General features: G+C 41.9%; 1 protein-coding gene and 1 pseudogene across 1 annotated transcript in view; one reads left to right on the top strand and one right to left on the bottom strand.

Moving 5' to 3' along the window:
• The window catches only part of GRK7 (G protein-coupled receptor kinase 7), a 29244-nt gene extending 26673 nt beyond the window's left edge, over nucleotides 1-2571 (bottom strand). Inside the window, exons 1-2 of the mRNA XM_011357432.1 lie at nucleotides 1909-2571; nucleotides 147-584 (exon numbers count right to left, since the gene is read on the bottom strand). Of these exons, the coding sequence (XP_011355734.1) occupies nucleotides 147-584; nucleotides 1909-2520 (1050 nt within the window). The 5' untranslated portion in view covers nucleotides 2521-2571. The remainder of the gene's footprint in view (nucleotides 1-146; nucleotides 585-1908) is intronic.
• Nucleotides 2572-3928: 1357 nt separating this feature from the next.
• Nucleotides 3929-8763, top strand: LOC105290402 (annotated as a pseudogene).
• Nucleotides 8764-15345: the final 6582 nt, after the last annotated feature.

Raw genomic sequence — 15345 nt, forward strand, 5'->3', positions numbered from 1 at the left:
AAGACGACAGACAATATAAGGGCTTTAGGAGAAAGGAACTTAGAAGAATTAAGTTCAAGGCTCTGTTTGTCCTGGGAATAGGACAGCCTTCTCCCCTCCTCTCCGACTCTGTGCCCCGCCCTTGGGGCACATAGGAAGCCACTCACCCTCTGGGTGACAGGCTTGCCATCCTGGATCTGCACAGCCAACCCCAAGTCGGACAGCCGGCAGTTGCCTTGGTCATCTAGAAGCACGTTCTCAGGCTTCAGGTCCCGGTAGACGATGCCAAGGGAGTGCAGGTGCAGCACTGCACAGGTCATCTGGGCCGAGTAGAAGACCACCCTGCTCATGGTTAGGCCCCGCGCGCCCACGCTGTAGATGTGGAACTTGAGGTCTCCCCCGTTCATCAGGCTCATGACCAGGCAGAGGTGGGTCTTGCTCTCAAAGGCATAGGCCAGAGAGACGATGAAAGGGCTGCTCACCCGCTCCAAGATTTCCTTTTCCGAGAGAGCCATTTTCTCGCCGTTTTTCTTCTTCAGCCGCTTCTTGTCCAGTTTCTTGCAGGCATACATCTTGCCAGTGTTTTTCACCTGGACAGCACATACCTTAAAGGAGAGAAAGAAAGGGAGATGAAGAGGTTGAAGTAGAAAGCATTGAGAGAGGAGGGGGGGAGGGAGGACAACATGAAAGGTGGAAGGGCGGGAATCAGCCAAAGCGAAAAGATGGCAGGCGTTTGAGGACAGAGGAGCTGTGACTAAGAAGAGTTCTTCGAGAGACAGCTGGGACCACGAGGAGGTGCTGCTTCACTCCACGAGTGGGCCATAGTAAAAAAAAAAAAAAAAAAAAAAAAAAAAAGGAGGAAAATAACAAGTGTGGACAAAAAGTGAAGACATTGGAATCCTTGTGCGTTGCTGGTGGAAACATAAAATGTAGAAAAGTTTGGCGGTTCTTCAAAAAGTTAAACGTATGACTCGGTGATTCCACTCCTAGACATATACAGAACGAATACTTGTACATGCATGTTCAGAGCGGCATTCTTCACCAGAGCCAAAAGGTGGAAACAACCCAAGTGTCCATCAACGGATGAATGAATAAATGAAATGTAGTGTACCCATACAGTAGCATATTATTATTCAGCCCTAAAAAGGAATGAAGTACTGATAACCTGCTACGATGTGAATGAACCTCCAAAACGTTATGCTCGGTGAAAGAAGCCAAACACGAAAGGTCACATATTAGGATTCCATTGATACGAGACATTAGAATAGACAGATCCATAAAGAGAGAAAGCAGACCAGTGGTTACCAAGGGCTGGGCGGAGGGGAGGATGGGGAGTAACTGTTAATGGGTCCAAGAGGGACGAAAATATCTCGGAACCAGATAGAGGGGATGGTTACACAACATCGTAATGTACTAAATGCTACTTAACTTTAAAATGGTTAATGGTTAATTTTTATGTTATGTAAATTTTACCTCAAAAATTTTTTTTCTACTTAAAAAAAGGAGCTGAGCACAGTAGTGGTTCAAAACAAATTCTCAGCTTTACTCCAAGATGAGTGTTTTCTTAAGTATATGAAGTTTTTCTCAAATTATTTCCATTACCACAATTAAGGGGCAAGGGAGTGCTCCCATTACATGTTGCTATCATTCTCCAAAGTGTCCAGGGCATTTCAGTGTGGTCCCAATGTCCACCCATGATCAAGATTCTTGGCCAGTTCCACATTCTGTTTGTCTTTCCTATGCCATTCTCATTTTATTTCACATGGCAATGAAAAGAAGATGTGAGAGCGACCTAGGAACTCTCCACATGTGGCCCTGAAATGAGTTTTAAGGAAGTTCCCTTACGATTAAAAAAAAAAATGACAAAACAAAACCCTTTTTGGCGGCCGTAGCCTTCATCTTCCAGCTTGACTATTCTGAGACACTTACCTCCCCAAAACCACCTTTTCCCAGCACCCGGAACTCAGTGAAGTACTTGTCTGATACCGGTTGCATCTCAAAGACTTTCCACTGCAGAAACTTGTCATAGAAGGGGCTGGCCAGGAAATCCCGGAAGGGCTGGTCCTGCAAGAAGGCCATGGCCTCAGCTTTGGCCAGTGCAACAAGGGCTGCTCTCTCTTCCTCACCGGTGGCTGCTTGGCACTTGGTGGCCAAAGCTGGGCTGAGGAAAGGGAATGCGTTCCCTGGGGCAGGAGCAGCCGCACAAGCGGTCACCAGTCCCTGCAACGTGCTGCTCTTGGCGGGGCCCTCCTCAGCTAGCTCCCAGCTCTGCACCTCCTCGAGAAAGGCCACCGCCTCTTGGTACGGGGCCACTGTGGCTAGAAAGTCCCGGAAAAGGCGGCGGCCGATGGGCTGCTGCTCGCACAGGCTGTCGAAGTCCGGGGGCAGGTCCTGGCGGAGCTGGGCGCAGCACTGTGGCCCGGGCAGCACCAGGCTCCGGCGCCTCCGCTGCAGCTCCCTGCTGTCTCCGTCGGAGATCTTCCGGGCCTGCAGGTAGGCTGTGTTGGCGATCAGGTTGTCCAGGCCCCCCATGTCCACCATGGCTGAGCACGGGGCGCGCTCCCCAGGAAGAGAAGAGGAAAGATGGAGGGCTGCAGGGGCACTCGATCAGGTCTGGGGGCCAGCGGGCCGGTTTTGGTTCCGAGGTTCAATAACTACAGGGAATTTGCAGTGAGGCCTTCCGTCTGCCGGTGGAACTGGTGGGGGCTGCAGAAAGAGGTTTCTCTTGTAAGAAGCTTTGCTGGCTATGTATAGCCCGCCAGGAAGGGCACGTCACAGGTCACCTCCCATCCTCAGAGGTGGCAGCAGCCTGAAACACCTTCAGGGGCTCGCTCCTTGGTCATCATTGGGCCTTTCTCCACAAACACCTGCTCCCTGAATAGACAGCTACCAATTTCCAAAGGAAGGGAGTCAGAATGAGGTGGTATGTTATTTGTTGCTGACACCAATGTTTTAAACTGTTTCTAATTTTACATGTTTCCTAGCAGGCTCCAGCTCTGTGAACTCCCAGGAATGACAGGTCAGGAAGAGGAGCTGTGAGAAGCCAGAGAGATTTTCCTCCGGGTGTCTAGCAGCCTGAAGCAGAGCAGATTACAGAAGGGGATGCTCTGAACTCTTAAGTCCTGAGACTTTTCTCAGAGGCCGTAAGAGGCTCAAGTTGTGGCCCTCAGGTGGGCTGTGGCTCTCCCATAGCCACTGCACCCTGAACAGCCTACAGTGATTGTCCAGCCACGGCTTTCTTAGTTCTGAGGAGTCTGTAACCTAAAGTACAGGGATTAAAATGGAGCGGGGGTCACCTTGACTTCAGACATCCCATGAAGAGACACGAGCGGGAAAAGCAGACCACTTTGCATGTGGGATTGAGACTGTTCCAGGGGCACAATCTGAATGTGAAGGAGCCTTGAACTGAGACCCAGAGCAGTAAAGTTTCAAGGTGGCCCCTCCACATCTTTGCCCACACTCCTTCATGAATCCAAGAAACTTCCCTCCACCGAGCTCACTCAGAGCTGCCCCAGACCACGATCTCATAAAGAACAGCAATTGGTTTAGACAGAGATCAGGCTAAGAACCTCTGTTCCAAAAATAACATGTGTGTCCTACAGGGAAAGAATACTCAGGCTTTTTCTTCACAAAGCAAGTTTAAGGCAACTTGAAAACAAAGTCATTCAGTATTATGCCAGAGTGTTTAAAAGGATGTGTGTGTGTGTGTGTGTGTGCGTGTGTGTGTGTATGTGTGTGAGAGAGAGAGAGTGAGAAAGAGAGAGAGAGAGAGAGAGAGAGAGAGAGAGAGAGAGAGAGAGAGAGAGAGAGAGAGAGAGAGAGAGAGAGAGAGAGAGAGAGAGAAGGAGGAGGAGGAGGAGGAGGAGGAGGAGGAGAAGGAGGAGAAAATAGCTGGTTAGTATTTTTCCAAACAAACAACTTCTAGCACACACTCTATCAAAACATCGTCATGACTGCCTCCGTCTGCATGGCAGAGCCTGCCGACTGTTCCCCAGAGCAGATACACACTTGGCCTCACGCTACCAAGAATTATGTAATGAACTCGTGGGTGCCCTTTGGCTCTGCACCGCTGCACTGAAAACCGTCCCTCCAATGGTAGAGATGGGTGATCTGCATGAGTGACCACTGCTCGGAACCCTGCCAGATGCTTTGAAGCCCACACAATAAATGCTGGTTTTTTTTTTTTTTTTTTTTGGTCTTGATATGTCATCCCAGGTCCACGTTTCTGAGCAGTGAAAAATCAATCTGAGAATCTTTCCTGAGGAGGAAATGCCTTTTCCTGCCGTTCTTATGAAGACAGTGGCAGGCTAACAGGGCAGAACTTTGACTTGTCATCACATAGATACTTAATCTTGTCACTGAAAAACAAATGCTTTTCATTGATGAATATGAACGCTACAAACTGCTTGATGCCCCTCGCACTGATACTTTCTTTTGTCTCTGAGTAATCACTTAACCCAGTTCTTTCCAATAGATATATGCAAAGTCACAGATGGAATTTAAGATTTTCTAGTAGCCACATTAAAAAGGAAAAAGAAAAGAAACAAGTGCAATTAACTTTAATAATATATTTTATTTAGCCCAATATGTGCAAATTTATCATTTCAATATGCAATTGATAGAAAAGTTGCTAATGTGATATTTTACAACTTGTTTTGTGTCCTGAGTTTTCGGAATCTGCTTTGTATTTTATCCTTACCATACATCTTAATTTAAACTAGCCACGTTTCAAATGCTCAGTAGCCACATGCGGCCAGTAATTATCTTTATTGAACAGCATAGACTTAACCCTTCTTAAGTCGCATTGTCATTCATAAATAAGAGGAAGTTTTTCTTATTTTGTTTGTTTTCTAATCAGTAATAGCATAGATCATCTGGGTAGAAAACCTCACTCTCTTAGTAATTAAAAATGATCTGACTGATGAGAACAGAATGTAGATAGTATTTGAACACAAAATTTAGAGGTTACAAAATGACTATATTTTGCCTTCTGGCAATTTAAAACAGAGTATCATTCCTTTTTAAGGTTTACCCACCTGAAAAATAAAAGGGGTCTATTTAAAATGGAACACTTTACGTGATTGCTAACAATTAGGATCTAGGTCCTAACTTAATGAAACAGTAATTGAAGATCCAATTAAAGATCAGCGCTGAATTTGTAGCTTAGAAGCAAAGGAAAGTGCTGGGCACTTTCAGGGTACAGCCCACCACTGGGGAAATGTACCAGAAATTTTGGATTGGAGATGTGGCCCAAAGGTTATGAGCACTGACTCCAGCACTGCTTGGGAAAGCTGAGTCCTGTCTCTAACAAGTCCTGGCTATGTGTCCTTCAGCAAGTTAGTTAACTTCTCTGAGCCTCAGTCTCATTAACTAAAATCAGAGATAACAAATGTTGATTCTCGAGTGAGTTCTTGAGAGAAGTCAATGCTGAATAGTGTCTGGCACAAGGAAGTGATCAAAAAGTATTAGCTTTTAAATGATGACTATCAATCATCAAAACCTGATCGAAAATTATGCTTTTCTGATGTGCAGCCTGGAGGCGGGAATGACCTCAGCAGTGTGAAAGTAGGTAAGCTCCTCCTGTCCAATGTCTGCCTGCCTTAGAGCGGCCAACTCAGGGTTTCACATGTACTTGGAAAGCCGTGAGGTCTGGCAGAACTGGAAGACAGGCAGATTGGATTAATCTTCATGCAAAATTTCTAACAACAAACTATAGCAACTAAATGGTTTACTATATTCTGCCACACACACATAAAAGATTAAAATCTGTCATGTGAATAGAGGAGATATTTCATTTCAAAAGAAAAATCAACTTTTATGATAGAAGACAACAAAAATAGTTTAATATCTTTTATGACTAATTTTGTTACCAAGAGAAAAGGAAAAAAAATGTTCTTTACCTGGGTGTCCCACTACATTTAGTGACATGTAGTTTAAAGCATTATTTATCATGTGTATGTCCTTAAAGTTTAGAAGGTACCGATATCGTACAACAGTTGAAACAAAAAGAAGACACACAAAATTTAGGTTAATGATTATTAATAGGATATGCTTCATTTGCTTTTCTTTCTTAATTTTTTAATTTTGAAAGTACATCCTAGGAAAAGGAAAATAGGAAAGCGAGATTTCTAGCAAGAGCATGACCTTCCTTTACAATGTACGACTCTCTGCGTGGTGTAATTGCACATCTATTTGATGATCAAAAATTATAAAATAATATAACTCAATATTATATGGTCTCAGAAACAGATCATATTTTGAGCAATGGAAGTTCTGAAGCAGACTAATTTATTAGCATTAGGACATCCAAAGAATCCAGATTATTCTTCAACTTCTGATTTAAATCCTTCCATAGTAAAGATTTTGCTTTTTTCTTTCAGTGTAAGCCTTCTACTGAAAGGGAAAACGAAGGGTCTTTATTTTTCTCACAGCAGACCACACTTTATATTTTAATAATTTGAAGAAATCGAGGCTTTCTTGTTGGTTATAAGTTACTAAATACTAAACAGAGAAGAGGTGGCGCTAGATGAATTTTAGACTATTATTTTGATGTGGTCACAGAATTTTCTCATAAAAATTTAATTTTCAAGCGCTTTTATCTTTTCTGTTGAAATACTGAATAGTAAGATGATGGTCCTGCTGGATTTTCTTCAACAGAGTTTTAGAGACAATTGAGGTTTTCTTAATGAAATGAGAAAGGAGTGATACACAAGGCATTTGCAAAGAACTAAGTACAAAAACCAACAGGAAAAAATATCACCATTTTATCCTACCAATTTTAGAGTCTTTTTGTTCTGGAAAATCTCAAACATATACAAAAGTAGAGAGAATAGTAAAATGAACTTGAGCAATACAAATTGCTCAACGTTATTAGCAGCATCATTAACATTTTGCCAATTTTCTTTCACTTTCATTCACCTCCCCATTTTTAAAAAAAAAAAACTTAGTTTTTTAAGAGCAGTTTTCGATTCACAGCAAAATTGTGGGGAGGATACAGAAATTTCTCACATATTCCGTGTCCCCAACACAAGCACAGCTTCCCCCATTATCAACATGCCCCCCCCACCAGAGTGGTGCATTTATTACGATTAATGAATCTTCACTAATACATCAAAATCTCCCAGTCTAGAGTTTACATTAGAGTTTCCCCCATTCTTCTTTTTGCTAGAATATTTTAAAGAAAATTTCATGTTATTACATCTGTAAATACTTGGTATATTACATATATACATTTATATTGTAGATTTATATTTTATATAATATAAACAGGGATTGGTGAAACAACTCAGAGATTAGCTCTAGCAAAAGCTACTTCTACCCCTAAGACTAGAGGGACAACAGGAGGACAAGGTGTGTTACTGGGGCCCATAAGCCACAAACGCCCAGTGGATCACGGGCCATCATGGGGTTGTAAGCGGGTTGAGTGATATGTTCAAGTCCTGAACACCTGTGAATGTGACCTTTTTTGGAAATAGAAACTTTATAGATGTAATCAAGTTAAAATGAAGTCATACAAGATTAAGGGGGGCCCTAAAGCCAATGACTGGGGTCTTTATAAGAAAAGGAGAGATACATTTGGATTCAGGGACATGGAAGGGACACACAGAGAGAAAGTGATATGAAGAGGGTGTGGAGGAACGTGAAGGATTGTGACAAGCTCCCGAAGTCAGGAGAGAGGCATCAAACAAATTTTCCCTCAGAGGCTTCAGATCAGAGAAGGGCAAAGTCAGAGGAAGTAACTGAGGACAAACAGGCCAATGATCAGCATAAGTGTCATGACATTATCGCCCCTAACACAATTACCAGTAATTCCTTAATACGATCTAATACCTAGAAATAAACTTTTATGCATTAAGCCTTGAGATTATTACCCAGCCCCATTTAGCTTATCCTAAAATTGTTTATTAGCATGTAAGTATTACTACTTGATCTTGGCCAAGTGCTCTCTGAACACATCCGTACATGCATACATTCGTTTAGAATACTGAGCGAGCACCTATTATGTGCCAGAGATCACAACCAGGTCCTTAGGGGTACATTGACAAATAAAGTCTCTGCCACCTACCTTATTTCTTCTTCCCCTCAATATGTGATTATTGAGGTCTACCACCTGCTTGGCACTGGGCTGGGGCTGTGGCCACAGTGGGGGGCCAAAAGCAGGCATGGTCTCTGCCCTCCACAGGAAAGACAAAATTAACCATGTGATTTTTCATTTGTGTGAAGTGACCAGGTGGAGAGTTATGTGATACCATGGCAGGGAATGACAGTTAAATCAGCTGGGCGGATTCTGGAAGGCTGAGCTTTGTTCTGAAGGAAGAGTAGGGAGGGGAGGAACATTTCTGGGAGAAGGACTGAAAAAAGCCCACGCAACACCAAGGACCAGTGTCGTTTGAGTGTCAAGAATGAGGAAGAGCCGTCCTCTTTGGGTTCCAACCTACTGTGTGGCCACGTGGCTAAGTGCACCAAGGAGGCTGGAATGGTGGATAAATAAAGGACCTATTATGGCGCCTCCCTCGGGAACATGGGGAAGAAAATTGAAATCAGCCAGCACACCAAGTATATTTGCTCCTTCTGCAGCAAAACCAAGATGAAGAGAGGAGCTGTGTGGACCTGGCACTGTGGTTCCTGCATGAAAACAGTAGCCAGTGGTGCCTGGACCTGCTATACCACTTCTGCTGTCACAGTAAAGTCTGTCGTCAGAAGACTGAAGGAATTGAAAGACTAGTAGAAGCTCCACAATTTGAAACATTGCTAGCCTATAATAAATGGGTTAATTTATGTAACCCCCCCCAAAAAAAAAATAAGGGGAGAAGCATGTGGTACCAGGTGAGGCTGCAGGGACAGCAAGGAGTCAAACCATCCTTTTAAGGATTTGATTCCTGTCCTAAGAAGAATGGGAAGCCACCAGAGTATTTATCCATATAACATGATTATATTTGTGTTTTCAAAAAAATCCCACTGGCTTTTGTGTGGTGAAGAATGGGAGCAGGGAGTCCAGGGGTGAGCAACTGCTGCAGCTCGGTGAGTAGCGATGCTGGCGGCAGAGAAAGAATAAAGCAGAATGAGTCTCAGCCTATTCAGAAGGAAACACAGACAAGAGATGGTGAGGTGGAGGGTAAATAAGGAGAGGAAGGGGTGACTCAAGGGTGCCTGCTTGATGGAACTGGACAGATAGTTATACCACTCGTAGAGATAGAAAAAACCTCGAATGAGGCTTGGTTTGAGTTCAGTTTGAGACAAACTGGAGTTTGGGGTGCCCATGAGACAGCTAAGTGGAGATGTCAGGTGGGCAGTTGGATATGAGCGTCTGGACTTCGGAAGAGAAGTCTGGGGGGGAGATGCTCACTTGCAAGCCATAGTGGTATAGGTGATAACTGATCAGGTATTGAAGAACCCATCCAGGGAGTAAGTGAGACTCAAAGAGGGACAAAGACTGAGCCCTGAAGATCTTTGGTATTTGGCAGTCAGAGAGGAGGATGAGCCTGAGGTGGGGTCTGAGAAGGAACAGCCAGAGAAGCCAAGGGAAGAGATGGGAAGGTGGCGCCACAGAAGCCAAGGTGAGAGTGACTAACTCCATTAAATCCTGCTGAGAGCTCGAGAAGATGAGGGCAAAGAAATGATGTTTAAAGTTTCTTGTCTTTATCGTGAATCAAATTAATAAATATTGAACCTTAGGATTCATGATCTGGCATAACATAAACATCTTCCTCTCTAAACAAGACTCTGATTGTTTTAATAATGACTACACACCCATAACAGAGGATATTCTTCTTAAACAAGGAGTCACAGTAGCTGAGAGAGAAAAATTAAGTAATAGATAGACATAATAGATAGACATATTTGGAAAAAATAAAAAATACTTCCTGACTAGAGGTTCTGTGTGGAAATGAATTATGGCAGATATACCAAAGAAAATGAATTTTAAATGTTCACACAATGAGATTTAAAAAATATATTAAACAACTCTCCAGAAAGTAAGAGATTTTATTAAAGAAGACTAAGAGATTATTAGAGAAGACCGAACAATATAATGCTAACAACAACGACAAGAGCAAAGCAAAATAGTTCGTGAAACATATATTTGATATGTAGGGAAAATGTGGGAATTAGTTGTAAAAAGTTCTTCTGATTATAAAAGAGCATGAAACGAAGGGCTCAAAGTCAAAGTTATTTTTAGTAGAATATTAAAGACTGTGTTCTGGAATAGAGATGTGTTAAGTGGTTGCTACAAATTTTGATAAGTCCGCTTCTAAAAATTTTTCTCTTTTCATATCCAGTAAAGAATAAAAATAATTCGGAGTTGGGAGCATAAGGGAATTATACGGAAAAGTGAATGAGTTAAGCATTAGACCACAGCTAAATGTCCATTGGTGGAGCGAGGAGTTATGTTAAAAAATATTGTAAAGTATCTAAACACCATCAAGTTTAATAAACAGCAGTAATCTTAGGGTCACTTGGTAATAGAAAATGAAATGGAAATCTTATTTTTATATATAGTAGTGGCCATAACAGAAGGCTGGACTCTGAGGTGCTATGCTGAAGAAAACCAGATTCAGTTGGTGAGACTTAAACATTTCATACCTGATCATTACATTGCAAGCAATGACTTTGATGGAATCAGTAAAAGTAGAATTGAGAACTAAAATGTACACATAATTCTCCTGGCATGGTTTTCATTTGTTTCTTCAGTCTATCAATTCATCCCATAGACTGAGAGGAGGGAGCAGGTGCCTTTTATGTCAGGCGCTGTTCTAGGCCTTGGGTATGCAACAGTAAACGGAACAGACAAAAATCCCCATCTTTATGGAGATTGTATTTTAGTGGATGAGACTGTCAATAAACAAAATAAATAAGAAATACAATATATTAAATTGTGGTATTACAAACTACCCCCAAACTTCACAAGATAAAATAATGATTTATTATTTCTCATGGTTCTTCGCTTTGATTGGGCAGCTTTCTGCTGGCCTGACTCATGGGGCTGCACTCAGCTAGCGGGTCGGCTGGCGGCTGAGCTCAGCTGGGAGAGCTGGGGCGCCACTAGAAGTTTCCAGCAGCGGGTTGCTATGATGGGATGGTCATTTTAACAGGGTCAGAGACTGAAGGAGGCAAAACAGAAAAATCAGTTTGGAGCCCATGGCCATAACTCCAGTGAGAGGTCTGTGGAAAGGGTAAGAGGGTTTGTAACTGAACTGAACGTGAGGTGTGGCAGAAAGGAAAAAGACAAGGTTCACGCTAAGGTTTGTGGCCTGAGTAACCAGAAGGATAAATCTTGCATAATCTTGGTTGGAAATCCTCTGGAAGGGCAGGTTGTGGGGACCATCAAGAATTCAGTCTTGGACCTGTTCAACCTGAACTGCCGATGAGACATCCAAATGGATGTCTGCTGGGCCATGGGTCCGGAGGCCAGTGGAGAGGCCTAGGCTGGAGATGTTCATTGGACGTCACCCCGTACATAAAGGGCAGTGAGGTAGAAAGAAAGCTGGCAGAGGATGGTGTCCTAGCAGCCACGGAAAAAAAGGGCGTCAGGAAGAGAGTGATCGGCTGTGTCAAACGCTGCTGGCAGGTCTAGCCGGTGTGCACCAAGAATTGATGCTTGTTGATAGTTTTATTTACTGGTCTCTTTGTGAAGCTGAAAAGGAACATTAAATGGGGTAAAAAAATGCTGATTTTATTTATGATTGTGGATATTTGTAAATAGGATGGTATACTATGCATAAAGTTAAAAAAAACCTAGCAGTATTGTCAGGTGAGTGGGCACACTGGCCTTTATTCTTCAAAATGATAAAGAAATTCTGTTTGAGAGCTTTATGTTCCTTTCGATTTAGAATTTTCTCACGGTCTAGTATTTAGTTGCCAGCTTGACTTTGAAAAATTGCTGTTGGTTATCATGATCAAGGATACTTGAAATCACTACTGTGTTGTGCTGCATTCTGGGGTCAGGGCAAGTGGAGATAAAGTTAACGTATTCTTGGTTAATGGTGCTTAGATATGGTATTTTAATAAAATATTGAAACAGTTTTTCTTTTTTAGCAATTTGGAGGTCACCAGGGAGTTCGACAAGCAGTTTCAATGGAGTGGTGGAACCCCATTAGAGTCAGTTCCATAGAAAATGAAAGGAGATACATTGGGGACAGCCAGTATAAGCTACTCTTTTTAGGAGTTTCGCCCAAAGGGATGACCGCTGGAGTGAGCGGCCAAGGTACAGGAGGAGAGGAGGTCAGGGGATTGAGAGGTCAGAGTATTAGAAGCATCATCCATGCGAATGTTGAGTAGTGATGGAGAATCTGACAGAGCAAGAAGCTAGAATCTTCAGACTGTGAGGCCACAAGAAGACCGGAATGGGTGGGGTGTCTGACGACATGTGAGCTGAATCTGGGCGTTTCTAGGGAGGGAAGCAGCAGTGAAGAGAAATGAAGAAAGACACTTTGCACATTGCCAGGTTCAGTGGTCTGAAGGTTGCAGAAAAAGCAGTTTTCTCAGGGGAGAATCAGGTGTAAATGAGAATAAGAAAGTGAAGGGAACTTACAAAGGATGAGAACAGAGGATGTTTTGTTGGTGTCAATATCAAGAGGGCATGGAGGAGGAGTTTCAGGAGGAGGAGTGGGAGATGGAGAAATAAAAGGGGATGTAAAGAACTACTTGGCATTAGATTTAAGAGAAAGCAAGGTGACCGGGAAAGCTTGTGTTTCCTGTGTTGTCTGACCTAACTAGGGATGAAAGGCAGGATGAGGTTGATGGTCTCAAGCAGGTGGTGGTGGCTAGACAGGGAGCGCTGGGGCAGAGAGAGGTGCTGGCCTGGAGCAGGCACGCAGGACACAGGTGCTCCCACAGTGGCTCCCACCACTGAGTTGTGGGAGGTCTTATGCGAAACACTTGGGCCTCCTCCCACCGGGTCCATGTGGGTGGAGCTGGCGGAGGGTTGGTCTGAGCTAAGTTAGGAGGACATGGGACATTTTTGTGGTTAGATGGTGGGTTTGAGGGCTTCAGCTGCACAAGACTTCAAGAGTAACTCCTTGGGGATGTGAAGTACAGCATAGGGAATATAGTCAATAATATTGTAATTACGTATAGTGCCAGGTGGGTACCAGACTAATTGGAGGGATCACTTTGTAAATTATATAAATGTCTAACCACTATGCTGTACACCTGAACTGATATAATATCGAATGTCAACTCTAATTGAAAAATTTAAAAATAAATAAATAAAATTTCCCAGTCCTCCCTTCCCCCGACCCCCAAAGTAACTCATTTTATTTTACATCCACCTACAGCCCTAACAGCAGGGCTGAGTGGAAGCTGAGAGGACTCCAGCACTCCTAAGTTTTATTAGGGTGTCTGTATGTATAAGACCTCAGTTCTGGGCCATCTGTCTGACAGGAACCCAGCACTATAGCCTCAGGGTCGCCAAGGGCTTTTTAAAGCATAAGATACAGGAAAGACCCAAGTCTGTATCTTTTATCCTTAAGATTTAAGCTTGTTGTTAGAAAAGTTCTGAGTTACTGTTGTCAGAGTTCAGTGAGGACTTTCAGGCTCCACTGAAATTTTCACCTCACAATCGGAGGGCAGCTCCAAGTTTTATAGATTTAAAACCCTGAAAAGTGTTCTAGAAGTGAGTTGGATTGAATAAAGCTTTTCCTTTAAAATAATCACACCTTCCATTACTTATTTCTTCTGCATTTTGATAAACTTCTTGAAAATGTAGCACTTCTAATGAACTCCAAGGAGCTTTCTCAGATTACCTCCACAGGGAACCAGAACAAGATGAGAAACACAATTATTTTGATTTGAGTGCTTTCTTGAAGAGTTGAACAATAAGACAAATGGAAACAACCATTAATAAACCATGAATGCGTTTTCTTGTATTTTTTACTTAGTAGCAAATGTAAAAGCCTGTTGGTGATAGTCTTAAATAATGACAACTATATCTCTTTTGGAAAAACTTCACATTTATTTTACATAGAATAAACTGTACAGATCTTTAGTGTACAGTTGGATGGGTTTTGACAAGTGCATAAACTCATGTAACTATCATCCAGATCAATATATAGAACATTTTCACTCCTGCTGTGCCCTTTTCCAGTCAATACTCCCATTGACAGGCAACCATTCTTCTCATTTCTATTGACTAGTTTTGGCTCTTCTTGAACTTCATGTAAACAAAATCATATCGTTAAGTACTGTTTTGTTCCTAGATTCTTTTGCTCAGCATAATGTTTCGAGATTCATCCATGTTTTAGCATGTATCGATAGTTTGTTCCTTTTTTTTTTTTTTTACTGCTAAGTAGCATTCTATGAATATACCATTATTCTGTTGATGGACATTTGGGTTGTTTCCAGATTGGGGCTATTATAAATATGAAAAAAGCAGCTTTGAATATTCATCTGTTTTTTTGTTTTTTGTTTTTAATGAACATGTGTTTTCATTCCTCTTGGGCAAATACCGAGGAATGGAATTGCTGAGTCATAGAGTAGAGGTATATTTAACTTTTTACAATACTGCCTCACTATTTTCCAGAGTGGTAGCTTCATTTTCATTCACAACAGCAGTGTCTGAGGGTTCCAGGCCTTCCACATCTTCACCAAGACTTGATGTTATCAGTCTTTTTAATTCAAGCTATTCTAAGGGTGCGTAGAGATATTCCATTGTGATTTTAACTTGCATTTTCGATGAGGAAAATCAGGCACCTTTTGATGTGCTAAATGCCTATTTGCGTGTCTTTTTTCGTGAAGTAGCTTTTCCATTCTGTTGCCCAATGTTCAGCTCTTTATTAAAGCTTTTATTGAGAATATGGCCTTATCAGGTGGGATTCTATTGACTGATCATGTTTTTTAATATAGAATCTGAATGTTGTGCAGACATTGAGGCAGCTATGGTAGAAATAAGAGAGCTAGGTTAGAGCATTAGATTTAGATTTTTCCAAACGGTTTAAGTTTCTCAGGACAATTATAGAAGCCACCGTTTTATTACTAAAAGGTTCCATCTGCTATTTCAGTTCAGTTTCAAAATAGAGAACAATCACTCTATAATCTGTATCAAATTAGAGTTGGAGAAATTTATATAAAAGTGGTGGTATAGCCTGTAACATGATATTTTTATAGCGTTATACTTTTGAGACATAATTTTATTTAACGACTACCCAAATTTGTGTCATAATGAACATGTGCTAAAGGCTCATTAAAACTTTTTGCATTATAAGTCATCTTTTAAAAAATATAAACACAAAGATGTCATTGCAGAAATATAAACGATCTCTAAGATCATTTCCAATTCTAAGAGTTTATGAAAAGGAATTCTCCAAGTATTAACAATTGTTCATTGTTATTTGGTATAACTGAGGCTCCCACGATTCCTAAATTCTGATA

This window comes from Pteropus vampyrus, unplaced genomic scaffold (genome assembly GCF_000151845.1).
Source record: "Pteropus vampyrus isolate Shadow unplaced genomic scaffold, Pvam_2.0 Scaffold35, whole genome shotgun sequence".
NCBI classification, from domain to species: Eukaryota; Metazoa; Chordata; class Mammalia; order Chiroptera; family Pteropodidae; genus Pteropus; species Pteropus vampyrus.